The sequence below is a fragment of the Drosophila takahashii genome, chromosome 3L (assembly GCF_030179915.1).
Source record: "Drosophila takahashii strain IR98-3 E-12201 chromosome 3L, DtakHiC1v2, whole genome shotgun sequence".
Taxonomy (NCBI): Eukaryota; Metazoa; Arthropoda; class Insecta; order Diptera; family Drosophilidae; genus Drosophila; species Drosophila takahashii.
The window spans coordinates 19,304,038-19,330,255 of NC_091680.1; the positions used below are offsets into that span (position 1 = coordinate 19,304,038).

A 26,218-nucleotide genomic window follows, 5' to 3' on the forward strand; every position below is an offset into this window, starting at 1 on the left:
CTATTAATAGACCATTCGATCGAAATTTAATTTCAGTTGACTTAACAGATTAGCGTTGGTTGAATTTATGGGGCCTTCGCAAATATTTACCGACGGCGCTAACACCCCGCAGTTATCAAACAATTAGCGTCCATTTAAAGCCAATTATCACATAAACAATCATAGGCTCACGCCTCGCGGTGTTGGGTTCTTCATTTCGATGGGTGTAAATCATGCGAAAGTTGAATTATGTGGCCCAATGTTGCGCATACGCCATGTGTCAAGCGAAAGCCCCGTGACAAGTCAGTTGCCAATCGAGGGTGGGTGACGCTAGGCCCAAGACATATAGGAAAGTAACAAAAACCAACATGCACGAGTACTTAGATCAAATGATTTAATTAGCACTGGCCCCTCAATTGTGTTCATTTTAATTACATATATTTTATCAGCCGTCAAAGCTTACGACTGCGATAGTCGCAAGGAGGAGGAGGAGGCGAGTTGTCGTGGCCCATGTGTCAATAAGTCAAATGATGTTAATTAATTGAGGTCGATAGCGAAATGCTCTGCAGTCGACAGCCTGCCAAAGGCAGTTTACTGTTGCCCAACGCAATTAGCCCAAACGCACTGTTACACAACCAAGGAATCCTCTAAACGAGATACACCCGCAAAACTAATTATTCGCCTCGTCTATTCGGGGCCACTCTCGCCAAAGTGCAGTGCAATAATGACAAACGAGCTGCCTATCAGATCTGTGGGAGTTCCCAGTATTTACCTATTCAACCAACTCTAACTATTTTGAAAGTAAACCAAATATAAAAGAGATATCTTTAAAAGGCAACTCAAAATATTATGAATTATTTACGCAGCAGAAATCAATTCCTATACTCCCCTGTTGCAAGGTAGCACTCTAAAATGTCAGCTTTAAAAATAGAATATTGTCACATTAAAAAGACTTTGGATTCCAAAATTAAAAGGCTTTATCGCAGTTTCACCACAGCCCCTGAAGAGCTACTATCGAAAATTAGTCTTTAGATAATCAAAACAGTTTGGCTTTTTGCAGCGACGTCGAGTTGTTAAAGTGGTGCTGAGCTATCCGATAGGCAATGCTCCCAGGACGCACCATCTTTTGCTGCAATGCATCGCCGTACAGCTTTACCAGCGAAGGCTCCTCCTCCACGGGTTCCAAATAGGCAGATAGGCCGCCCATCAACTGAAGATAGATAACTAGTTTATAACAATTTTAAGTTATATACTTTTATAAGTACTTACCAAATTTTCATCGCAGTTTATGAACCGAACTGCCTGCACATGCTCGGACCAAAGACGCCTTCGCCACTTGTTATCATATTTTTGGGCCAATGGCAACAGCACCAGGGAACTGAACAGCTCATCGCCATAGCTGGCCGCCTCGAAGTGTTCGACGAACAGATAGTAAAGCGGCTCGAAGCGACCCTTATCGGCCAACTCCGCATCAAAGTCAAAGTCATGGGTGCCATTCTGCTTGTAGAAATCCATCAGGCAATCGTGCAGCAGCTCATGCAAATCCGGTGCCAGGAACTGGGAGTCGGGGCCCATGAAAGCAATCATCAGATACATGAGCTTCTCCAGCGGGCTAACAATCTGCAGGCCCTCTCGTTCCAGCTGCCGTACGAAAGTCAATGTCATGCGGACCACCTGGTTTTCTTTTCACGCAAAATACACATACGGTTTATCCCCAAGAAAAGCAAAGTACAAAGTGTGCGATCTCACCCGAGTATATGGCCGCAGGGCGCTGCTGCACATTTTGCAAGTAATTGTTGAGGATAAGGCGCAGCTGGAAGAAGGGCCAGTCGGCGGGCAGGATGGGCGCTTGGGTGTAGCTCAGGGATAGCGACGGCTCAGAGTTGTCCTGGAGGAAAGGTAAAAAAGCAATAAATATATCCATAAATCCTTAAACATAATCTTAAAAAATTGAACAAAAATATAGCTGCCACATTTTAAATTAGTTAAAGTCCAAACTCTATTAATTAACTTGGGTTTTTTTAAAGCTCTGGTAAATTCATTAAATTAATTAAGTAATATGTATATCAAATAATATATAATATCCAGAAATCACATTATGATAAATAGTAATAAATAATTTGTAGTGAAAGTGAAATTATGTTTATCCTTGTTAAAACTTAACTAAATACTTACAGCTATTATGTGTGGGTAAACCATTTTTAGACAGGATTGTTAATGTAGTTAAAGTTGAGACTTTATAAATACAAACAAAAATATAGCTGCCACATTTTTGCTTTTAATGTAGTTAAAGTTAACACTCTATAAATTAGCTAGAGGATTTTAAGCTCTATTAAATTAATGAAATAATATGTATATCAATATATAATATAATATGTATAATAAATAAATAAATAATTTCCACTGAAAGTGAAACTAAGTTTTCCCTTGTTAAAATGCAAATCAATACTTACAGCAATTATGTGTGGATAGACCATTTCCAGGCAGGATTGTTGCAGCAGTTTTAGGCTTGCCTCGTCCAATTTCACAAACTCCGCATTGAAGATAAACCGCTCGAAGGTGCTCTTGATCTGCGTGGCATGTGCGGTGGACAGGCAGCAGAGGTAGTTGTAGACCAACTGCAGCAGCTGCTGGCGCTCCAGATAGGTCTCCATTCCGTCCGTCGCGAGCAGCTGATGGATGAACCTCAGCTCGCTGCGGGCAAAGAAGTTGGTGGCCAGGACACGATTGAGTTGGGAGCCCAGCTGGCGAAGATACTCGGCGAGGGGTTCAAGCACCGCCGGTTGCATAAGCGCCGCGAACAATGGCTTCTCGCCGCTCTCCAGCGAAACGGCGAGCAGGGCCCAGAGGTTACTCAACAGAGGCACCGGATACGTCTCACTGACAATCAGCTGCGGCCCGTAGTCGTGCATCAGCACTGCGCCCACATTAGGCAACGCTGCGTGCACATGGCGGCGATCAATAGGGCGTCTCAGCATGACGGAGCTCTTGCTGGGAGACAGGCGTTAGGTGTGATTTAATAGATAACTTGCAAGCTCAACTTACGCTAGGTCATGTACGGTGGCTATAAAGCCGCTGGACTGCACAAATTTCGGTAGGATGCTGCGCAGGAAGGTCTGGAAACTTGTGGTTCCCAAGAAGCTATTTTGGGAGAACCAGCAAACGGCATATAGGACGGCACTCAACAGCGTCATCTGACTGAACTGGGAATACAAATAGAGTTTGGTTGAGGATTCTCATAACATTTTACTCGAACCTACATCTTTAATCTTCTCAACGCGGGAAGCGGAATGCAGCCAGGCGCAGCAGCAGTTGTTGAGCGGCTCCACGAGCAGCTTCTGTCCCTCGATGTCGCATGCTCCGCTCTCGCCACTGGCCACCAGTGCGACCAACAGGGCGGCTGCGTGTTGTCGCACCAGCCCCGATCCGCCCACGCCATCGAAAACACAGTGATTGCCATGCCAGTCCAGCAGCTGTCGCAGTGCGGGCAGGAACTGCCTGTAAATGATAGACAACCATAGTTATTATCCGCAGTCGGTTGGCTATAAAAATGGGCTCCAGTTTAAACGAAGCTCAGTTGTATTTAAGTCATTGCGAAGGCGGATTGAAAGTCACTTGTATTATGGCGTCCTGGCATTTTGGACTTCTGCTGGCTCTAGTCATAATAAATGATTTATTTCCTGCAAATCAAGGAGTACGTATTTGCTAGAGCAGCTTTAAAAGCGTACTTAATGTTTTTTGAAATAGCTGGATATTCCGCCAATGATTATAAAACAAGTGAAGAAACTGCGAATGCGATGCTTAAATCAGACAGGAGCTTCTGTAGGTAAGTGAAGTTTTTAAGAACCTGAATAAGACTAAGTACATCATTCTATTACAAAAGAAATCATGGACCAGTCTATAAGGGACAAGGTGTTACCCAGAGATCCAGAAATTAAATGCTTTCTGCACTGCATGTTTGACATGTTCGGATTGGTATGTATCCTCTGCTTTAAAACATGGGTTAAATAGCTTATACATTAATTACTTGACCCTAGATTGACTCACAGAACGTTATGCATTTGGAATCACTCTTGGAAGTTTTACCAGAGGAAATACACCAAACAATTATTGGATTAGTTGGTGCTTGTGGCACAAAGAGTACGTAAACTGTTTGATAATATCTCAAATAATTCATAGTTATCTAAAACTCTTGTCAGAGGGAAAAGATGGCTGTGAAACCGCTTACGAAACCGTCAAGTGCTACATCGATGTAAACGGTAAATTTATATTTGACGAGATAATAGTGCTCCTTGGGTAGCGCACACCCACCTGAATATATCCCGATCCACGATTCCCAGAAGCAGTAGGCAGCGCAGAATGCGCAGTGCCTCGATCTGAACGCGCACCATCTGGACCTGTCGAAGAGTTAACCATGAATTTAAATACTTCCACAAATAAATACGGAAACAAACCTTATTGTCTTGAAGGAACAAGTATTGCTGAAGTCGCACAATTAGGACCCCTTTAGAAAGACTCTTGGCAATATCCAGATGTTGGCAAATCAACACACGAATTAGTTTTAGAAAAAGAATTTGCGGCTGACCATAAAACTGCTGGTTTCCATTAGAAGAGGGTAAAAAGTAGATGAAGAGTTTTTCCATTAGGTGACTTTCATTCGCCAACTGCCGAGCGACTTTTATGGTTGTGCGAGCGATCCTTATAAGTAATTTTAGGCAGGACTCCACTGTGCTATTATCTGGTTTCACGGAGTCCAAGATAAACCTATAAAAATAAGGTTGTTAGCTGGATAAAATTATAAAAAATGAATTTTGCTTACCGAATCCTTTGCAATATATTTGTTCTAAGCAGGCAGTCCATGAGATCTGTTTCAGCCAATTGAAAGTCGTCCATGGACATTCGACTCTGCGTCTCATCTTCATCAACTTCCGCGCGCACAGATTGGCTGGTGGTCAGCAGCTTCATGTAGCGTTGTAGAAAAGCTATGGAATTGGTATCTGTATCTCCCTCTTTGTCATCACTGCCATTCCCCAAAACCTGCAGGGTTGGCTGCCAATGACAGTAGGCATTATCTTGGATATGATCAAGGAGGACTTCGTCCGTTTCATTGTAGAATAGGTTGGCCAGAGCTCGGCTCACAACCTCCAGCTGAGCGGGCGCATTGTCGTCGAGTCCGAAGCGCAGTAGAAAGAATATTTTTGATATTGGTAGGGACAAGACTTGATCATAGAATCCCTGGTTATAGATGCTGAAGATACCCGCAATGGCGCCAAAGGCAGAGAGTCTTTGCTGTAAGACAGTGGATCTGGAAAATAGCAGTCTAAAATTAGTAACCACTTTTGTGTAGATAATTTCAATCGCACCTGGCCAATCGAAAAAGCTCTTGCAGTGCATAACCAGGACGATCTGCCTCTTCGCCATGCAAATAAAGTTCTCGCTCATCCAGTTGAGTGGAAGAATCCTGTTCTTTGAGCGAGTGGGGCAATAGCACTCCTTTCCAGTCGAAGCGTGCATTGAACTGCTCTCCTGGCTTAAGTTCGCTTATCTTGGCGGGGATATCTCGCATCCAGGCTAATTTATGATCCTCCACGAGGTTGAAATTGACCCAATTTCCCTTATCGCTCTGCTGCAAGAGCTCAAGAGCTGGATTTGAATCGGGTAAGGAAGAAATTTGTGAATCTTGGGATTTTAAGGACGTCGTTGGCTGCGGTGGTGCCTCAATTATCTTGGGAGATGTCTTCTTTTCCATAGAATTGTGACTGGTTTGACGCTTCTTGGACAGCAAAGCAATCAACGAGAGATCTGTAAAGCAATATCCATTTGTTTAAAGAAATGTAGAAAGATAAATAGGTATTTATTTACCCAAAGAAGCCAGCAACCTTTCTTTCTCTGCCAAAATGTCGTGTTCGCTCATTTGGTGGAGGACATTTAGGTTTTCTTGATGCAGTTCCTTGCCAAGTTTGGCATCCTTTATTATGGAACTCCTTTCATTTCTAGGTGAATCAGACTGGTTTTTTAAGATTTCGGGATTGAACGAACTCTCTTTCAACATTTGTTTGGCGAAAATGCTAAGTGGCTTGCTGCTGTTGGCCTGAAATAAGGGGGATCATTAAACAAAATATTGCTAAGTGTTTGAGATTAAATAAATTAACCTTTTCGTTACTCTGGAGGGCAGGTCTTCTGGTTCTACCAGATCTTTCTACCAGTTCACCCAGCACATTTCCCAGGGAACTGGGATTCATTCTACTGCCCTTCACATCGCCCAGAATGTTTTCCTGGATTTCATCGAGCAAAATTTGGTTGACATGTGGTGGCTCACTTTCTTTTGAGACACTTGTTGGAATCTCTGGGATTTCTTTGGCAGCCGGTAAAATCTGTTCCTGTTTTTCTCCTACCGCAGTGGTAACACGTCCCAATTTAGCCTGCTCGCGTTTTTTGGCAAACATCGATTTCTTTGGAGCTATAAAATGTATTAAACAATAGTTAATACACATTTTGTATAAAATGCATTTTTAACCTACCTTTATCCATTCGCACAAAGGCCGCTGCAGGCTGGAAATTTGGATCCTTGGCCTTCTCCGCATTGAACTCAGCCGCCATTCGCAGGACATCCTCCTCACTTTCGCCTGGCTTCAGTTTTTTAAACATTTCGACCGGAAAAACAATTAAAAAATATTTCAAAACAAATGGACAGTGTGACCGTTTATTAGCCGTTGAAATATACCATGAATGCTGGCTAACAGCCACCTTAACGGAGCCGCGATAACAGACTCTGTTGTTTTTAGTACTTTAAAATTTAGAACATTTTGAATTTGAAAGCTTACGGTTAAATTTGAATTTAACAATTAAAATGAAGAAACGTTTGAGGCTTTAAGGCTTGTTAAAATGTAAAAAACAAGTCACTACTTTCATGATTTGTTTATTTTATAACAGTTTGTTCCTCCACCCATTTAATTAGATCAGTAAACTCAATTTTATTGTGTATTCAAGTAGAAAAAACGATTTAATAATACATGCATAAGCCAGTGACTAGTTTGTTTGTTTATTTTCCCTCCTTTTTAAAGGTGGTGCCAGTGTCGGACAAACATTTTGTCAGCGATTGCTGGGCCACTATAGTATCCTTGTGGGGCAGAGCAGCCACGTGGAAGAACATCTCGAGGCCCTCCCTAAAAAGTTCGATGGCCTCTCCGGTCTTCTGGGCCTCCATGGCGCGAGCGGCCTCCCGATAAAGTTCCTCGATCTTGATCAATTTGGCGACACTCTCCTTGAGCGAGATGTTCTTGCGGCAACGAGGACAACGTACATCCTTCGCCAAGTCCTTGGGGAACTTGAGCAGATTAACGCAGTTTGCCGAAGTGCACCTTTAAGTATGTAAAATATTTCTAATAAAATATCCCAATCTATTAGGGATTCAATACCTACCAGAAACGCACTTGCTTGTCCAGTTTCTGGAGCAGGGGCCAGTTCTCCTGGCAGGCCATGCAATTGCAGTTGAAGGAGTAGCGTCCCCGCAGGGATCTCTGCCGCTCCTTGAGGTTATTCTTGATGAAAATGGGTCCGTAGTTGACCGCCACCACTTCGTTGGGACGATGTGGCTTGGTGGCCGTAAGGACCAGTTTCTTGCCGACAAAGTAACCAGCAGTGCTAAAAGTATAATAAAATGCAAGAAATTATTAAAAACTTTGATTACACCAGTTTACAAAAAAAAATCGATGAAATACGCACTTAAGGAAACCATTGTTTTTCGGTAAGATACATCTTTCTGGTTAAGAAAAGGGCACTTGCAATTTTTTGTATGATACCAATTTTTTTAAAGTGTAAAAACGCTTTTGACACTGGTTTTATTTCTAACTCGATTTGTGATAAACCGATTTGCCCTTTAACTTTTTTCTGCACATCATTGAAATCAATTTATTAGTTTAGAAGCTACACTTCGTCAAAATTGAAAAAGTTGGAAAAAATGGAAAAAATAAATGGCTTCGTTAAAAATACACTCCCAAAAACCAATTATTTAACCATATCTTAAAAATAATAATTTTTACGTTTTAAAAACTTTTTTTAAGTTTTTAACAGGCTAAAAAACTTTTGATTTTTTTTATACAAAGACAAATACTTTTAAAAGAACATAAAATAGCACTTGAAATGTTCCTTATCCAAAATTAAAACCCACCTGGGCCAGCACTCGTGATTGAAGTAGGAACCGGTGCCATACAGACCAGCGCCAATATAGACCGTCTTACTGCCGTCGAATCGATGCTCCTCGGTCACTTGCGTTTGGTAGATCTGGTGGGCATTGTACTGGAGCACCTGCAGCAGACCCAGCAGAGCGGTGGCCACCTGAAGTTCCACGGCCGTGGGATTCACGCCCTCCGTCTTGCGGCGACCGAAGTAGAGGGACTTCTGGAGGATGCGCATCAGGAAGGCGGCCATCAGGGATCGTTGCAGGTAGTCCTCCGGCTGGCGCACGTCCTCGTGGGAGCACATGTGTTCGAAGAGCAGATTGGCGGTGGCCAGACCCTGCTCCAAGTTGGCCGCCTGCGTGAAGACGCGCAGTGCGATGAAGCACAGGATGGACATTCCGGAACCGATCAGCAGGTCCATGTACTCGCACTCAAAGCGATGGTAGCTGGAGCAGGCCTCACCCATGCACTGGGCGGAGCAGAAGGCGATTCCCGAGCAGTGGAGACAGGAAACCGGAGTGTGCAGCCTGCAATTTAGGGATTTTTTGAATAGATATTCTTTAAATCTTAAAAACCCTCACCTCTTGAAACAATTATGACAATGTGTGCCGAAATAAATGGGATCCAGACAGGCGGCAACTGGGTCCTCGCAGAGGAGGACATCGCCTGTTCGGAGCCCATCGTTGGCCACAACAAAACGACCCTTGTCCTTGGTCTCCACCAGCCGCACCACCTTGGAGGCACCGCTCAGTTCGGGATTCTCGCCATGAGCCAGTTGTGGCACCACCTCCGAGGAGGCTTCCTTGGGAATCGGTTTTACGGCGGCTATTTCCTTGCGACACAATGCGATGTGGGTGGGATCGGAGCCAGTCATCTTTTCGGCTATCTTTAGGGAGATCTCGGCACGGGCAGGTTCGCCCATAACTAGAAGATAACAAGTTTTTATAAGAAAAGGGATACGGAAACTAACTATAAAATAATAATAAAATTATACAAAGAAATTTATCAAATGTTTTAGGTGCAAAATAAGGGGTGAAGCAATTTAAAAAGTATAACGCTTCAAATAATTGTATTTTACTTTGCATTTTTAAAACGTCTTCATTTTTATTTTTAAAACGTTTTTAGTAAAAACTTTTTACATGAAAACGGCAACTAACACAATCTATACGATACCTCCAAAACACATTATTAAAAGATTAATTTTGAAAAACATTAAAATGTATTTAACTCTTTTAGAGGTTTTCTATATAGGTTACAATATCATTTATATAAGATCTCTGAAAAAGTTTAATAAATATCATTGGTTTAATTTTTATTTCATATATTATCTTCATAACACATTCTTAAAACATTAATATTTATTTAACTTTTTTAGAGGTTTTCTATGAAGGATACTATATCTTTTATATAAGATCTCTGAAAAAGTTTAATAAATATCATTGGTTTAATTTTTATTTCATATATTATCTAAAGTGGTAGGTATTAAAAAGAAATGGCAATTTTTTATAAATCTTTAAGCCAAGAACAATATATATTCAATTAATCCTAACGTTTCTCCTACCTGCATAAGCCTTGGCCATCTTGCAGTAGTAATCCACGCTGGTCTTCAGCTCCAGGCCAAAGTTGATGGCCAACTTGAGGTCATTCAGGGCCGCCTCCCCCTCGCCCAGTCGGATGAGGATGGAGGCCCGCGACCGGTAGGCCAGTGCCAGGGTGAGGCCATCGTCGATGGAGGGATCTGCGTTGCGGTCGGGAGCCCGCATCACGGCCAGATTGGCAGCCATGAGGGCCTGCTGCAGCACCTCTCGACTCTCCTCGCTCTCGCCACTGCCACTCATCAGATAGAACTTATCCGCCTGCGCTCGCCGTTGGGCGGAGAAGAGGGCATCCTTCTGCTTGAAGACCGGCTGGACATGCTCGAGGACTCCCAGCACGGGATCGCACACCTCGCGATCGCTGAAGATCGAGAGAACCCTGGCCGCATTGGACTTCAGCTTGCCAAAGTAGTTCCGCAGCCACTTGTCGCCACATGCATCCCGCACATCCACACAGAACTCGTTGAAGAATCCCCTCTTCTCCGACTGAACCGTCTGCGTGGAGCAGATGTGGTGATATGAGGCGTCGAACTCCATTTTATGGCTCCAAAATTATGTAAAATCTGATTCAGATTTTCGGTGCAACGGTTGGGAAAATCGTATCGTCCGCGTTTTTCTGATCACCGCACTGCCGTTGAGTATTGAAAACAGCTGGCGGACGTTCGCCCTCCAAAAATAGCACCGATCGTTCAGTTCGCAGCATTATAAATACTCGGCACTGAGTTCTGAACTAGTACCGGTCGTCATCGGTGTTCACTTTCGATATGTTTTCGAGTTTTTATTTATTTCAGAATTAACCATAAATATTTACATTTTTCTTTGATTTTTCAATTAACTTTATTCCACTTAAAATGCAAGCGATCAGTTATAATATTCATTTTATTTGTAACTGGAATCGGGCTTATAAATCACATTAAATAATTTATTTAAAAATTAGCTAAACGTACAAAAATATAACAATATGTATATCAGAGTATTCGTAGTTATATATTCGTAGTTAAATATGTTAAGTATATTTTCATTCGCCTGGAAAATGTTCAAGTTGAGTTTAAATATTCATTAATATTTAGTTTTTCTCATGGACTAGATAGACTTTGTCAACCATTTGTTTATCAGCTTGGAGAGAGCGTTAAATAAAGTAAAAGAGTATTTATAAACATTGTTCTGTTATTTTGGGTCGCCAAAGAGTCATGGATAAACTTAAAATTATGTCCGACTAGATGTATCAGAAAGTCCTGTGGAATAAGAAACATAAGACTAATAAATTATAAACAGTTTTGGTGTTTAATTTTATTTTAATTCTTGTATTTATTTGCTCGAATAATGATTGCATGGTTTCAATGATCAAGATTATTTAAATAGGTCAAATGATTGAAATGTTTTATACTTCGAAAGACTTCATTAAAATGCGGTGCTATGGTAGAGCATATTTTGGGATAATGAAAAATCATATTTAGAGTCATTATTTTCACTAAAGACGTACAAAATTCAATTGGCTAATTAAGAGTAGGGTACAAATTATACATATACTTTTAAATTCAGAACCGTTACAATGTATATAAAATAGGATTGAACTTAAGATTGGTCGGTTTTGCGTTCGGGTTCAGATTCACATGATATATAAAATAAATTACATGGTGTGTGGGTTGTGGGGTTGTTGTGTTTGTTTTTTGTTTGTTAGCTTTAGTCACAATTAATCTCGTTGGCTTCAATTGCAATACGATCTAAGAGAAAGTGTTACTAAACTTAACAAATAAAATGCTACAAAATTTCAGCCTCGCCGCCGAACTTGTTCAAGACTGCGACACAGCTCCGAAGCTTACAAGTCGGTATTATAGTAGGTATATGTATATGTGTATATTATAAACTATTATCATCACATTGTAAACGTTAAGTGTTTCTCATTATTTTGTGTAATCCATTAATCTAAGCAAAAACGAGTACATCGTAGTTTTAATGTCTTTTGTGTTTAAGCTTAAAACGCTGCCGAATATCCGTCGATTAGCTTTCTGATTCCCTCACATCATCATCATCATTCAGCCTGCCTCGCTCACTCTGATTTACGCTATTTCGCTTTCGAAAGCAGTCAAATGGGACAACAAACTTAAAACCCGTGAAACTTTTCGAAGCCGGTTCCGTTTTTGGTATGTGTTTGTTTTTTTTTTTATAGCAGTTTACCGAGGATGATTGCCCCGAAGTAGCCTACGTACAATTGTAAATAAATTAGCACTTAAGAGATAGAGTGGCCTAAACCTACATATAGGTCGCAGGATAGCCTAAGAAATGTGTGGGATTAGCTCACGTCTGCCACGCGCCAAAATGTAACATTTTCTCATTCGCATTTATAAATAAATTAGCCATAGTATCACTTATTTTGTATTTTAAGAAAATAACCAAACTAATTCAACTATAGAAACTTAGAAAGGATAACCCAGAACATGGAAGAGGCCTGCTGTTTTACACTTAAGGAAAGCAGAGAGCGAGTGGCGAGTGGCGCCGACCTAACCTATCGCTACTACTATACAAAATGGAGCACAGCGCATCCCCGGCCGCAGCCCGATCCGCCCTGCAGAGCGGGGCCGTTGCCGAGTTAACCTGATCGGAGCGAGATTGGGACAGACATCTCACGACATCTTGATGCCCAGGGCGCGACTCGTGTACTCGTAGACCACGTAGCTGATGGACACCGCCGGCAGGACCTTGAGGAAGTTGGGCGTGATGCCGCGGTACAGCCCCGTCAGACCCTCCTGCCGCACGATCTTGCGGAAGAGGCCCGTCATCGTCTCCTCGCCGCTGTGCGCGTCGCTGCTCTTGAGGGGTATTTGCGTTTTCCGCTTTTGATTGGCAATTGTTTCGGCGGCTGCAAGAGAAAATTGGGGAAAATAATTATAGCATTTCGATAACAATTAAATAATAGCAGCATTTCTCACCTTGTGCCTGTAGCCGAGTGCGCACCAGGGCCAGCGGGTAGGAGCAGAGCTGTCCGAGTGTACTCGACGTACTGCCGCAGGCGAGGAGCACCAGGAAGCTGGGCTGCTCGTTGTTGTCGTGATTGGCTATGTATCGTCTCTTGAGTGTCTCGTATACCGCCAAATCGATGCCGGCATAGGGCAGGATGCCCAGGATATTCGGCACATAGCCGCGGTAGAAGCTGCGCACTCCCTCGTGCTTGTAGATCTTCACCGCCGCATCGGCAATGCCCGCGTACTGGCCCGTTTTCCTGAGCGCCAGGCGCGTCTTTAATACTTCCATGGGGTAGATGATGGTCTGTGAAATTCCGCCGGCCGCTGCGCCCGCGTAGAAACGCTCCACAATGCTCATCTGCCGGCTGGCATCGTCGCCGCGGATCAGTCGCTTCATCTGTTCGTAGGCGGCAAACTTGAAGGCTGTTTCGGGGGCAATCTTGAGCACATTGATGCCATTGCCTCGCCACATGCTCCGCGATCCGCCCTCGTTCAGCATGATGTGCATGCACTCTGAGATTCCCATTCTTTGCGTTTGTACCTAGGCGGGAGAATTCGTTTGTTAATATTTGAGGGAAAAAGTTAGTTGTTCGCCAAGACGCACCTGCAAGTACACCTTAATCCTGTCCAGAGGCGCTGTGCATGTCCGGGAAACCGCTCCAGCTATGCCACCCGCCACCAAGTGTCGCCACCAGAGGCCCGTCTGCATCTCTTTCTGTGTGAAGTCATCAGGTACATTCATATCCTCGCCAATGTCGAGGTACTGCAAGGATCAAAAGGTAGTTGGTTAGAACTTTTGTATATTCTGGGTTTGTGGTTATAAATCTAAATATCTATACTAAATGGAATGATAGGTTATTAGAAGAAAGATATAAATGGGAATATAAAAGAGGCAATCCATAATTTACTAATTAATAAAACTAGACTAGATGGAATTCCATCCCAGCTGATAAAATCTTTTTGATAATACTACCAGAATTTCCTCGGAACGTCGACATTCCTGGATTTCATCCTCAAATTGAACAAGTTCCTTGAGAACCTCTAGCGCCATGATCTAATCAATGCAGCACTGACTGTTCTCGCTTTTAAAAATATCCAGGTGGTGGCTCAACGGTGTAATAATATTAAATAATATTGCAGGTAGCTAATGCAGAATGCAAAATGCAAAAGAGTGAACTATGCAATCCACACGCGCCACTAAAATCCCCATCGCCTGTGTGAGAATTGCGGAAGCGGGCGAAAAAAAGAACGATGCAAGAGCCGTAAACAAAAGTTATATCATTCACATTAGTTGTGCTACTCGTGCCTACAAACACAGATGCAACTATATATCGGGTTCGTGCCGCATCTATGTACTTTATTTTCTCGATTTCTGTCTTCTTCAGACGTGCCCCCCCCCGAAAATAATTATAATTGGCTCGCCTTTGACTGTCGCCAATTGGTTGTGCAATTTGGCAGATCTCTTTTAAAAAACTAACGCCAAGTGGGCCTGAATAAGGCGAAATATTATTTGTCTCTATGAATTGCACAGCTTTTGGCTTTAAATCGAATTAATGCCGCTGATAGTCGGAAAGCTGTCTGAAATTGATAACAATTATCAAGTCTTGTGATGTCTAAAGCTTTCGGGCAAGCAAAAACCGAACTGAATCCGATTGATTCCCGCTGGCAGAGTTATAAAGAAAAGTGCCCACAAGTTCAGGGCGAACTCAAAAAAGGTTATTACACCCATTTCCCCCAGGGCCAAATGTCATTGAAGCCAATTTGGACAATAGGCAGGCGCATAATAACAGCACTAAAGTGATTTGTTTATCTATTTAGCCGAACAAGATATATCCAGTATATCCCGGTAAACACATCCGCTTTTGATGTGCCAAATCATTTTGCGTGCTTGTCACATTCACACGGTGACAATTTCCGAACAAATTCTTCTTCGCAGAATGTGAATTTAACCTTTGATAGCGACGGCAAAGGAGGGTTAAGTTCACTGAATGGGTTAAGTGTACTTAACAACTGAAACGACTTGAGTTTGCCCTCATAATTAGCGACTAGCAATCACATGGGGCCCATTCAGCGGATTGTGGGAATCAGTTTGTCAATTAACAAAATGGAATATTAATTCGATGGAAAAAAAGAGCGATGGCAATTTTACGGAATGTAAATTGGCCTCTGAGTGCAACGTCATTCTCAATGGAATTTATCATTTCCGAATTGTTATATATATTTTATATATATAAACAGCGAGTCACATGACTGCGAAAAAGAGCTTTTTTTATACACAATGATCTATTTATAAGGTAGCCGTGAATTTGGCGCACAAACGTGGAAATGGCCGTGAAAGGAGCGTAGACTTGGTTGTGAAGGATACAGGTTAATAGACGATTAACTGGGTTTTTCACAGACCATAAATGAATGAATGATCTTTGATTACAAATAGCCACTTACAAACTCCATGGACTAATACAAATTCAAGGCAACAAGATAGCAAGGCTATCGGAGTCAGATATCTGGGGTTTTTCAAGGCATATAGGCAGAGTAGAGTAGATCATCGACCGACCGATGAACTTGACTCATACCCGCAGAATTTGTTGCGGCGATCTTGACGCGTTTTAAATCCCCCGTCGACGTCAGCGGGTTTCAAAGTAAACACCAGTGTAATGTAAATATCAACACGTTTATAAAGAGAGAAAACTGTTGACGTCACGCCAATTGTGGGGGCTTGACCGAAATGTGGATAAGCAGGGGCCAAGGGAGGGGGTCATCATCATCAACATCGCATGGCGCTGACTCAGGCGCCCACTATGCGTATACTTGTTACACTCATTTTATGTTGAGGCACGTTAACACACATACGCCCTGTTGGCCAAGAGCAAAAAAACCGTGACGTTTGCAGGCGCCTGGCAACAAGTTGTAAAACAAAAAACATAAGGCATAAGTAGAAAAGAGAGAGAAATAGAGGGAGAGCCGCCACGCGAAGCGCAAATCTTAGGAGAACCATGTGTGTGTTTGTGAGCAAAGTATGTCGTCTTCGGCGATCGTTAAAGTTGAAGACTCGCCGCAGGGAGACTTCGGTGAGCGGGGGGAAGGACGGACCGGTTCCATATCAGCACGTCACCCGACGGAGCTCGTTTTAGCCCGCCGATCGATGGATCGTCTGTTGCTAGGCGACTTTTGCGCCCATGGGGCAACTTGAAAAGCGAATACCAAAACCGCGACGAAGCACCAAATGAAATATTGTGTAAGCACAAGTGCAGCGAACAATTGCAACAGCTGCGAAGTTGAACAGCGGAATGGAAATTAAATCGCTGCCATTTTGAAGGGTATTTTTAGATGCACGGCGAGAAAATATCAATAAAATGGATCACATGTAAGGGATAGTATAAGTGAAACCTATGAAAACCTATTACATTTCTCCTTCAAATGTTTTTAAAATTCAATACAATTTAATATAATATTTTATAAATATTTTTAAAATATTTATTTTTAAAGATTTAATATTTTAAAGATCTATAAGTCTATAAATATTTTTCTCTGCCTTATAAGAGACTTCACTTCAAACAGAGACTGCCTCATGGAGATCCCCGTTGAACTTCCAGGAAAAACCGCAGACGATAAGATATACCCAACCCAGCAAATAGCTGGCTGGAATGAGTCAGCTTCCGCTGCAGTTGGCCATATAAAGTATCGATTCTTAGAACTACAGCCTGAACGAACAGCAGGCTCATAAAGAGGGGCCTGTCATCAACCTACCCGTCCCATCATATCGCGAAATATGACCACGAAATCCTCCATCATATCGCCTGCGACTGCCATTTGCTGAATATTGTGGTAATCGACGGGCAGATTGTACTGATAGGTGCTATTCCGCAGCATTTTGTCGAGTTTGCACTGTTTCACTTCCGATTTCGAATCCGATCTCAAACTCCGTCTTCCGTTTCCGCCTATTTTAGCGCCGGAATGTGGCTTTCACTGTTCGAAAAAACAATTGCAAACTTTCACTCGCAGCCGTTACAAAATATTTGTGTGCAGCTCTCTTTGGCTTTTGGTTTTTTCTATATTATTCCTCTAGATAGATATAATATCTCGTTGATGCTGTGGCCTTTTAGAGCGGCCAGACTTTGCCCGATTCGCTTGATTGCAATTGTGTTTACACTTGTCGCGAAAGAGAACAGCGCTCGAGCTCAATTATATAACCACGCTCCAGTGCAGGGCCTTTTATATATTTTTTGGGGGGCTTGAGGGTTTGACGCGCGCACAACCAACGCGGGAGCCAGCTGACTGAAGACTAAAACCGAATCTGAGCAATCGGCGGACCTGAGAGCGTCGGCGATCGCGGCCGAAGCTTCGCGATATATGTTCGTTTGTAGCTTCCCGAGAGCAAAGTACACTCGTCGTGGCTCTGTGCTTTTCGCGACTACCTCTCTTTTTCCCTCCAATTTGATGGGACAGCGCGCGTGCGGCCTCTGAACAACCCCTGCCAAAGGGAAAACAAACTCCCACCGCCCAGAATCGGCTTCTTCCCAATTAGCTATCATTGCTTGGGCCTTTCTGACACGCATTTCCCATACCCCTCTGCGTTATTTCCCACTTTTTGTGACAGCCAAAACAAACGAGTAAAAGAATGGATCGTCTGGGAATGATGTGTCGAAGCTATATGTACCCTATCTAAAAGATCCGGGAATGAGTACTTAATTTTAAAAAATGTATATTGAAAATTCCTTTTCTAACTCATTTGAAATGCTTTTAATAAACTTCAAATAATGGATTTTAAATATAATTTTCTTTAATCACCTACATTTATATAAAATACCATTTAATCTAATTAATAAACATTTTTAATTCTCAGAAACAATATTTATCAGCAGTAGCCTTTTTAAATAAATAAAAATTCCTATCAAAAATATTGTTTAACGAGGACGGAAGTTTTAATACCCTTGCAGATTTTACGAATTAAAACTTGACTAGACTAGCAACATGAATTAATAAACAACAAAATATTTTATAATTGAAAAAATAAAATTTTAAAATTTTTCACCCTATTGTTCCTATGGGAGCTATAGGATATAGACGCCCGATCGGCACGCGCGTTTACCCTAATGAAGGTACGCACAAAAAAATACGATTTGGAAAGTTTCATGGGAATAGCTAATATTTTGCGCGAAATATCCTGAAAAACGTCAAATTTTGACCGATTTCACCCTATTGTTCCTATGGGAGCTATAAGATATAGACGTCCGATCGGCACGCGCTTTTAACCTGATCAAGGTACGCACAAAAAAATACGATTTGGAAAGATTCATGCCAATAGCTCTAACACTGAGCGAAATATCTTCATTTTTGTGAAAGCTATATCCGATTGTTCCTATGGGAGCTATAGGATATAGACGTCCGATCGGGTCGGCTTTCAAACTTGATCTGCGTACACATGTTTTAGGACGACTGTGAAACTGAGCTCGCAAACGGTATTGAAACAGACGGACAGACGGACAGACGGACATGGCTATATCGACTCCCCTATTGATCCTGATCAAGAATATATATACTTTATGGGGTCGGAAACGTCTCCTTCACTGCGTTACAAACTTCTGACCAAAATTATAATACCCTCTGCAAGGGTATAAAAAATATAATATAATGTTTCTGTTGAATAACAATGTTATAAGAAATAAACATCATGAAAAGTAGCTTCGAATAAAGTGAATACACTCTTCCACATTTATCAAAAAATGGGGTATGAAAAGTAGCTAATAAACGATACCTTTCGTCAATGGGCCAGACACTTTTGGCATTTATTTGCCTGTTATTGTTTACACGTTTCGAATCTTTATCACAAAAGCGACTTTTCGCATGCCAAACCGGATCGCACCGATTTAGCACCATCTCGAGGGTCTGCCACCAAGTTGATAGCCACATGACGGGCGTGTGACTTTATTATTAGGATGACGCTCTCTCCAGAGGTGATCTTAAATGTTTACAGACGGTGGAAACTTTTTCCACTTCATTACTATGCATACGTCATATTTGTAAACAGGGTTCCCGATTAGGCCAGGCCCAGTCCAAAAGGTCCGGGGCGAATCTTTCGCGTGTCGTCAACAGAAAACACATTTCAAATTCAATATATAAAAACGCAAAATAAAAATGGCTAGCTCTTATCAAACCGAAAAAAATACAGTGGAATAACAAGCTAGTCATTGAAAACTGAGCTCTGACCACAAGATTCTAGACTATCGCCCGAGATAAGAGTAAAAAGTTCGGGGGAAAGCCGCAAACACACCCATTTTTAGGACCGGTTCCTGGTGATGTATCAGTAGTAAGTGATACCTTAACAAGCTGGAATTAATTTACGATGCCGAATAAATAGATGTGGTTAACTGCACCGGGTGCTACTCAATTGCCTACTTAACGAGCCCCCATCGGCATTAAATTGCCAGTGTCTCGAATAATTAACAACAATTCCCAGAAACACTTGAATTATATGATCGCCACAGTCATGCTAGTATCATTCACGTACTAAGTGAATAGAGTTGTCTAAGAACCAACTGCGTGTCTATATTATGCCTTTTAAACTTATACAATATTTAATTTGTTAGCTCACTTCGAGAGGTTCCAAGCAGGAATCAATCACTAGTTGCAGCTGCCTCCGGAGTTCTCGAAAAGATTCGCAAGTGCGCGACAATTACAACTTCTAGACTGCGGACTTTGGCCAAGAGTGATTACAGGGCGCAATTCGCGTAAATATTTTTCGCAACATACTAACTACATAGCAAATACTAGTGCACATATATAGGTCTTATCGGGGCAAAAATGCGTCCAATCTCTGGGCGAATCAATCATCATATAGCGGGCAACTTAATTATGGCCGCAACTTAATTAAAGCCCAGTTAGTGCGCAGGCTTCAACGTGGCTAGCCGTTCACTTTTCCTGTTCATCAGGCTAATGCAAGACGATTGCTATTCCGGACCTGTGTCCTTGCAAGGTTCCTAAAAATAGAAGCAAAACGGGACCCGACTAGCTGGTAGGTAGTACGTCAGAGCCAATGAACCGGCTGCCGAGAACTCGCCATTCCAAGTCTGCTTGACAACAATCCCCTGGAGCCGGTTGACCTTAAGATTTCAAGTCTGCACAGTCGCCAAGAGAAGCAAAAAATAAAATAAAACAAAAACCTCGGTTGATAATCTAAATTTTGAAAAAGTTGTTCCAGACGATCAACGCCTTTGGGATTCCTCTAAATGGCAATAATACAGGGGCGTTCATTCGGTGTGATTTCCCAGTTACATGGGGTTGATATAAATTGTGGAAATTAACAGTGACAGTGAGCAAAAGATGATAAAAGTAAACAAAATGATTACGCAGACAACAAAGCGCGATGACATCGTCACCTGCCTCCGCACACAGAAAGAAATTAGATAATGCGGTGATATTAACAACAAAAACGCGTGTCATAGCTATCAATATTAAAATATTATCAAAATATATTTCTAATTACTCTAGAGTACAAATAAAGCAATAATAGCAGTGACTCAGTACTTTTGTTTTTGGGTTGTTGTACCTTAAAATAATTTTAATTTTATTTAGAAAAGTCTTTTTATACCCGTTACTCGTAGAGTAAAAGGGTATACTAGATTCGTGCAAAAGTATGTAACAGCTAGAAGGAAGCGTTTCCGACCCCATAAAGTATATATATTCTTGATCAGGGTCACTAGCCGAGTCGATCTAGCCATGTCCGTCTGTCCGTCTGTCCGTCTGTCCGTCTGTTCGTCTGTCTGTCCGTCTGTCTGTCTGTATGAACGCTGAGATCTCAGGAACTACAAAAGCTAGAAGGTTGAGATTTCCCACACATATTCTTTGGCTTCCTACGCAGCGCAAGTTTATTTTAGCCGAGCGCCACGCCCCCTCTAACGCCCACAATCGCCCACTAACGATTTTAAAATGGGTCCTGCGCCCACATCTTTAAAGATTTCCGAGAAGTATAAATGCAATTTTGTTGTATATATTTATACCTATCGAAATGTAGAAGAGATTTTTCAAATCGGACCATTCATTAAAAAGTTATACGCAATCAAAAATTATATATCTATCTCCCTCGCACTCCCTTTAGCTGAGTTACAATTATTAGTCGGGACACCAACCCGACACAGCGTTCGCACTCCCTTTAGCTGAGTGACGGGTATTAGATAGTCGGGACAACAACCCGACTATAGCGTTCTCTCTTGTTTGTTATTAGACTCTTCTGTTTCAGTTTTCATGAGTTATTAAATATTAGTACAGAAATTCATTTTTCCCTTCATTTTTACAAATCTTAGTTTAAAGAAAAAATTTAACTCATAAGAAAACTTTGTCATTAAATGCAGAGTCACATATTTCTAATAAATATTTTCAAAGAAGATATGTAAAGTATGCAAATAATAACACTGTGCAGCATTTTTAGTGCTTTTTAAATTTACCTCGATGGATGCTATATTTTTGGATTCGTTACGAATTCCCAAGTTAAACTGCGTTTTCCAAAAAGTTCCCCGACGCAAGGATTCTTAGCAAAAGGACCTCAAAGTTCGAAAAATGCTGAAATTAGCCAACTTTGCGGAGCTCTCAGAGGCAAATGGATGCATGGTTTGATTCGATGTTAAAGTTTTTTAAAAGATACACCCCTTATCTTTTAAACCCCATACTTAAAAAATTTTTTAGATTTTTTTTAAGGCAGAAACAATTTCTAGAAAACATAGTCAAAAAACATAAAAGTATACAGCAGCGGTCAAAATGGTAGTAGTGTTGCCGCCCTGTGTATTTAAAAGTTTGTTGTTGTGATTGATCTTTTCCTGGTAATATTGTATTGATCATAATTTTACTATTAGACTATAAAATAAGAAAAAATTACAACATCAAACTTTTAAAAACACAAGGCGGCAACACTGCTACTATTTTGACCGCAGCTGTATGTTTTTCAGTTTTTTGACTATGTTTTTTGGAATTAATTTCTGCCTTAAAAAAAATGCTAAAATTATTTTATGTATGGGGTTTAAAAGATAATGGGTGTATCTTTTAAAAAACTTTAACTTCGAACCAAGCCATGCATCCATTTGCCTCTGAGAGCTCCGCAAAGTTGGTCAATTTCAGCATTTTTCGAACTTTGAGGTCCTTTTGCTAAGAATCCTTGCGTCGGGGAACTCTTTGAAAAACGCAGTTTAACTTGGGAATTCGTAACGAATCCAAAAATATAGCATTCATCGAGGTTAATTTTTGATGCTGCATAGTGTAATTGTTAGCTAGAAATTCAGATGTCGATTCTTTAGAATATTATTATCTTTAACGCAAACGTACATGTTTTCACCTGAATCTCATCTCTTGAATATGCAATAATTTTTTGCTCTGTAACTAAAAATGCTGGATCTTTATGACAATGTGAAAATCATCCCGATAAGCGGGCGGAACGATATCAAAACGGACTTCCCATAAAGCGACAGTTTAAACAGTCTGATGAAATAAGCGCAACATTTACGTCAGTCCCGACTAAAGAGAGTGATTAAGAGAGTGCGATCTCATGGGTATCAAAAGCTCAGTCCTCGAGAATTGGCCGATTGAAATGCTCTCTCGGGTGAAGGTAAAATACTACGAAAATAATACACATGCAGGCAATATAATTTGTGGCTAATTAGCGAATGGGACTGATGATAAAGCCTTTCTCGGTGGGTGGGATGGGTGTGTTCGGTGTCCGGGCGTTTTTAAATGTACGATTGTGTTCTCGAGTGCCCTGCTTCTAGGTGAGGTTGGGACTACAACAATATTAATGGTAATCGTAATATGTAACTTGACGGATATGTACCTTCAGATCTTCCTCAGTTAGTCAGGAGTAGTGTGGGTGTAGGAACTACATTCGACAGTTTAGATCGTTAGGGTGTGGAGTGTTTTTGTCGGTTTCGATTTTGTTTTGGATATGGGCGAGGATAAGAAGGGTAAAAGTTGGCAATTAGTTTAAAATACGAGAACGTTAAACAGCTACAACGGTACTAGATGTTATGTACATGTTTAATTTAAAAAACAAACGCGATAGAACAGAAACTATCTCAGATGGGCAGTGCGACCCTGTTCCAGATCCACTGCCCTCTGCAGTTTTAACTCAAGAACTTGCACTAAATACTATGGTTCTGGGATAAGTCATTCAAGGGACTTACAGTAGAGTGCCGCCAGAATTTAATCAAGTCGTGAATATCCGTGGAGGGCGCCAGGAGCATAAAGTCTCGCCACTCGTTAAAGCTAATGTTCAGGCTGCCGTCCTTGTCCATTCTGCAAAGCAAAACTTAGTTATAGAGAGATGCTTGTGAGTAGTTGATAGGAATGCCAACCTGGTGAGCAGATTCCTAGCCTCGTCCAAGTCAATGTCCAGGCCCAGATCCTTGAATGCGGAAATCAGCTCCTCCAGGTCAACTTTGCCTGCAATAGCAATTCAGTTTATAAAATCGAATCCAATTAGAGGGCAGCATTAACCCACCATCACGGTTTTTGTCTAGGTGCGAGAACTGCAGGACCAAGTTCTTCTCATGCTCCCGCACGTAGTGCAGGAACTCGGCGAAGCCCACGTTGCCACTCTGATCCTTGTCCGACTGCTGAAGAAATTTCTGGAATGGAAATTAATTGCGGAATATTACTGACTTGAATTTATCGAGGAATATTACTGATAGACTCCTGGAATATTACTCGAAATTACTGCCACACGCTGGCAAGCTGGGAGCATAATGAGCCCCTGACTGTGGTATCGACCTGAATCGCGAATACAAATCAATTTCACGTATCACGAGGGCTTCGCCAGCGGAAACCATAAAAATCTCCTCAGTCGTCTGCATATTAACCCTCTGTATACCAGCTAATCCAATTCTAATTGCTAATTGAACTGGTGGAAATATGTACTTGTTGCATGTAATTTCACAATCTGATGATTTATGCAGGATAAATTAATTAGGGATTTTACTAGAAGTAATTTGGGTGATGGAAAAAATAGCTAACTGAGCGTAAAAGTTAATAAAAAAATTCTTAACCTCTTATATCAGTTAATAATATTATTTTTATCTTAGTGTTTCTACCTTTAAAAACGATAACCATCAGTTTGTTTTGTCTAAAATGTAAATAAAGCAGCTATTAATATCAAGAACAAAGTCTGCTAGTCAACCAAAACAATTCTACGGGCGAAAGCAATGTGCTCGTCTAAAAATAGATTTTTTTCTCCTTTTTGGCAAAACACATTTCTCTTGATTTAATGAGCCCTTTTTTGGCAACTACAGATATGACACATTGAAACTGAGGGTTAAGCTGCCCAGGGTCAGCAGCCGTGCCAAATGTTTCACCCAGATCAGGGCATTCTAATGCCCGTATGTACATTGTATAAATTAAGATTCTCAGATACATTTGCTCTTCAATGCCGCATATTATTGATCTCTGCCGTTGTATGCTTGCTAAATATTCTTTAGCTTATAACAAAGGCATTGCAGTTCCCCGAGAGAATGGCGAGCCCCGGGAACGTGTAGGTGAATTTTCTCAGTCAATAAGTTAATGCAAATTATATTGTCTATTTTGAAGAAGTATTATAAAAGTTATTATTTGAAGTATCGACTTATAAAAAAATATACTTAATTTAATAAGGAGCCAAAATTATTTTTTCTTGCAGAAGAGTAATTAAATACTCTTAAAACATAGTTTTAAATTTAATAAAATGAATATAGCAAATATTAATCCTTCTATAAGAGCAAATCTAAGTCTTGTGAAAAGTCGACAAAAAGTCTTATAAAAAAGATTGCTTGAAGTATCGACTCATAAAAAAGTATACTTAATTCAATGAGAGCCCCATAATTTTTTGTTTTCTTGCAGAAGAGTAGTTAAATACTCTTAGAACATAGTTTTAAATTTTATAAAATAAATATACCAAATAATGTTTAGCAAATTATAATTAATACTTCTATAAGAGCAAATCTAATTCTTGTGAAAAGTCGAAAATAAAATCGAAATCTGACCCGTAACTCTGTATTACAAAATACTTGTTCATTTTTAAAGTGATAACTGGATATTCCTCCCCATAGTTTCTATATCCTCAACCTATCTCCTCCTCATATCACCCACTCACCTCCGCGTAGACGCTCGACAATCCGAACTCGTGCAGGGCCGCCGAGAGGTCGTGGATGTCGATCCTGCCGTCGCCGTCGCGGTCCAGCTTGTTGAAGATCTTCTCCAGCCGCTCCTCGTCCTCGATGGGTATCTCGGTGGGCAGGATTTGGCCGGAGTTGGCGACCTCGAGGAAGTCATAGGGCGAGGGGTTGCTAGCGAGATGGGCATGCTGCAGGCCGAGAGTCGTCGTCTGGCCGAGATCATGGCTGTTGGCGAGGGTGCGGGTGCGGGCGGCGGAGTAGGTGGCCTGCGCCTGCTGGGCGAAGTTCGGGCTCAAGTCGATGTCGATGTGCTGCTGCTGCTGATCCTGCGGCTTCTGATCCTCTCGCTTAAAGTCCTGCTCCCTTTGATCCTGCTGCGTGCTTACTGCTAAGGAGGCGCTGTGTTCGATTCCAACTTGCTTTCTGACCATTCTCCACACTCGTGCTTACAGTTTACCTTGAGTTTTTTTTGCTTTTAACTGGCAGCTGAAGGATTTCTCTGGGTTTGCTCGGGTTTTCTCGGTTTCTCTGGGGGATTACGTGTTTGGGGATAACTGCTGCTGCTCTTGAGTCTCCTATGGCCGGCTCATTTTGGTCTCCTTGGGGAATTAAGTGGAAAACTGGCCTGAAAATGGTATAAAGTATTGTATTTGTTATTTTTTAATGTTTATGTGTCTGGGGCGAAAGATAAATAAACCAGCCTAGCGTATCGAGTTTCCCCGCGATGAAGTCATCCTGGGTTGCTTTCGAATTTATGTCTTTTTGCCAATTTTTCTGGACCCCATTGATTTTCGCTGCTAATTTGAAGGCCAGCGAATTTCCGGAAAACCTTGAAAACCCCACAGCTTCACGCACACGCACGCACATGTCTCCAAAGTTCCACGGGTGGCGGAGAGAAGGGAAAAGGGAGAGTTTCCCCAGCCACTCGAACTTTCTACTTGCAAGCGCAGCTTGAAAACGGGGGAATTCTCACTTTCTCGCCGCTTTTCTGTCAATTCTCCGCTTTTCTCAGCGTTTCTCCAGCCGGGTGTGACTCAAATTTCTCGCGAAACGCTAGCGCATTGTTGCCAATTTGGCAAAAATTATTCTGCACTCGATTTTCATGCACACACGCACACACACACAGGCACACTCAAGCGATTGGAATGTGGATATGCAAAAGAAAGTGGTAAACTATTTGTGCATCGGTGCTGTTTTTATGGCCATTACCTACTGAACGGGCTGTGGAGAGGATAGTCTGGTTTTATGCTATTTCTGTGGCTCTATTGGGTTTAGGCAGAAGCATACAGGACTCTTTAATTTAAGCGAAATCGAAATTTGGGGTTTTGACAGTGTGACCACGGAGGTTTATCTAGATAAACTTCTTGGGGGCCTCG

The 26,218-nt window shown here is 41.6% G+C and overlaps 4 protein-coding genes across 6 annotated transcripts; 1 reads left to right on the plus strand and 3 right to left on the minus strand.

The window, feature by feature from the left end:
* Positions 1-846: 846 nt before the first annotated feature.
* On the minus strand, positions 847-6,693 carry LOC108063764 (RNA polymerase II-associated protein 1). Its single transcript, XM_017150967.3, has 13 exons — positions 6,501-6,693; positions 6,132-6,439; positions 5,842-6,070; positions 5,343-5,781; positions 4,799-5,284; positions 4,434-4,743; positions 4,291-4,376; positions 3,240-3,477; positions 3,025-3,182; positions 2,433-2,970; positions 1,729-1,867; positions 1,249-1,661; positions 847-1,189 (listed from the first exon to the last, which is right to left on the minus strand). Exons 1-13 carry the CDS (start codon positions 6,625-6,627, stop codon positions 1,016-1,018), a joined length of 3,645 nt encoding a protein of 1,214 aa, XP_017006456.3. The 5' UTR covers positions 6,628-6,693; the 3' UTR covers positions 847-1,015.
* On the plus strand, positions 3,544-4,437 carry Obp69a (Odorant-binding protein 69a). Its single transcript, XM_017150968.3, has 5 exons — positions 3,544-3,673; positions 3,727-3,805; positions 3,863-3,954; positions 4,017-4,119; positions 4,179-4,437. The coding sequence occupies exons 1-5, from the start codon at positions 3,602-3,604 to the stop codon at positions 4,277-4,279; spliced, it is 447 nt and encodes a 148-aa protein (XP_017006457.2). The 5' UTR covers positions 3,544-3,601; the 3' UTR covers positions 4,280-4,437.
* A 240-nt stretch (positions 6,694-6,933) lies between the features above and the next one.
* Positions 6,934-10,415, minus strand: Smyd4-2 (SET and MYND domain containing, class 4, member 2). The gene is made up of 5 exons (XM_017150986.3): positions 9,721-10,415; positions 8,741-9,083; positions 8,150-8,686; positions 7,402-7,623; positions 6,934-7,340 (listed from the first exon to the last, which is right to left on the minus strand). Exons 1-5 carry the CDS (start codon positions 10,289-10,291, stop codon positions 7,022-7,024), a joined length of 1,992 nt encoding a protein of 663 aa, XP_017006475.3. The 5' UTR covers positions 10,292-10,415; the 3' UTR covers positions 6,934-7,021.
* Positions 10,416-11,023: 608 nt separating this feature from the next.
* On the minus strand, positions 11,024-26,180 carry SCaMC (Short Calcium-binding Mitochondrial Carrier). Of its 3 annotated transcripts, none has more exons than XM_017150919.3 (8): positions 26,052-26,180; positions 24,821-25,467; positions 23,198-23,324; positions 23,052-23,139; positions 22,881-22,992; positions 13,322-13,480; positions 12,685-13,258; positions 11,024-12,614 (listed from the first exon to the last, which is right to left on the minus strand). In XM_017150919.3, the coding sequence occupies exons 2-8, from the start codon at positions 25,271-25,273 to the stop codon at positions 12,379-12,381; spliced, it is 1,749 nt and encodes a 582-aa protein (XP_017006408.3). In that variant the 5' UTR covers positions 25,274-25,467; positions 26,052-26,180; the 3' UTR covers positions 11,024-12,378. The 3 variants fall into 3 exon arrangements, with proteins under 3 accessions (XP_017006408.3, XP_070070567.1, XP_017006410.1); XM_070214466.1 differs by having other exon boundaries at positions 26,056-26,174; XM_017150921.3 differs by lacking the exons at positions 22,881-22,992; positions 23,052-23,139; positions 23,198-23,324; positions 24,821-25,467; positions 26,052-26,180 and adding an exon at positions 16,465-16,997.
* Between the last annotated feature and the right edge of the window lie 38 nt (positions 26,181-26,218).

What these genes read in the sequence shown, in the direction of transcription:
- Obp69a (XM_017150968.3), top strand. Translation starts at nt 3,602, where the DNA reads ATGGCGTCCTGGCATTTTGGACTTCTGCTGGCTCTAGTCATAATAAAT. An exon ending in TATTTCCTGCAAATCAAGGA is followed by an intron (nt 3,674 to 3,726) that starts GTACGTATTTGC and finishes TTTTTGAAATAG; the next exon opens with CTGGATATTCCGCCAATGAT. An exon ending in TGGTGCTTGTGGCACAAAGA is followed by an intron (nt 4,120 to 4,178) that starts GTACGTAAACTG and finishes AACTCTTGTCAG; the next exon opens with AGGGAAAAGATGGCTGTGAA.
- LOC108063764 (XM_017150967.3), bottom strand. Translation starts at nt 6,627, where the DNA reads ATGTTTAAAAAACTGAAGCCAGGCGAAAGTGAGGAGGATGTCCTGCGA. An exon ending in GAGCTTTTTCGATTGGCCAG is followed by an intron (nt 5,285 to 5,342) that starts GTGCGATTGAAA and finishes GCTATTTTCCAG; the next exon opens with ATCCACTGTCTTACAGCAAA. An exon ending in GCCACCGTACATGACCTAGC is followed by an intron (nt 2,971 to 3,024) that starts GTAAGTTGAGCT and finishes CCTGTCTCCCAG; the next exon opens with CAAGAGCTCCGTCATGCTGA.
- Smyd4-2 (XM_017150986.3), bottom strand. Translation starts at nt 10,291, where the DNA reads ATGGAGTTCGACGCCTCATATCACCACATCTGCTCCACGCAGACGGTT. An exon ending in GATGGCCAAGGCTTATGCAG is followed by an intron (nt 9,084 to 9,720) that starts GTAGGAGAAACG and finishes GTTATCTTCTAG; the next exon opens with TTATGGGCGAACCTGCCCGT. An exon ending in AATCACGAGTGCTGGCCCAG is followed by an intron (nt 7,624 to 8,149) that starts GTGGGTTTTAAT and finishes TTATACTTTTAG; the next exon opens with CACTGCTGGTTACTTTGTCG.
- SCaMC (XM_017150919.3), bottom strand. Translation starts at nt 25,273, where the DNA reads ATGGTCAGAAAGCAAGTTGGAATCGAACACAGCGCCTCCTTAGCAGTA. An exon ending in GCTAGGAATCTGCTCACCAG is followed by an intron (nt 22,993 to 23,051) that starts GTTGGCATTCCT and finishes TTTGCTTTGCAG; the next exon opens with AATGGACAAGGACGGCAGCC. An exon ending in GGATTAAGGTGTACTTGCAG is followed by an intron (nt 13,259 to 13,321) that starts GTGCGTCTTGGC and finishes TCTCCCGCCTAG; the next exon opens with GTACAAACGCAAAGAATGGG.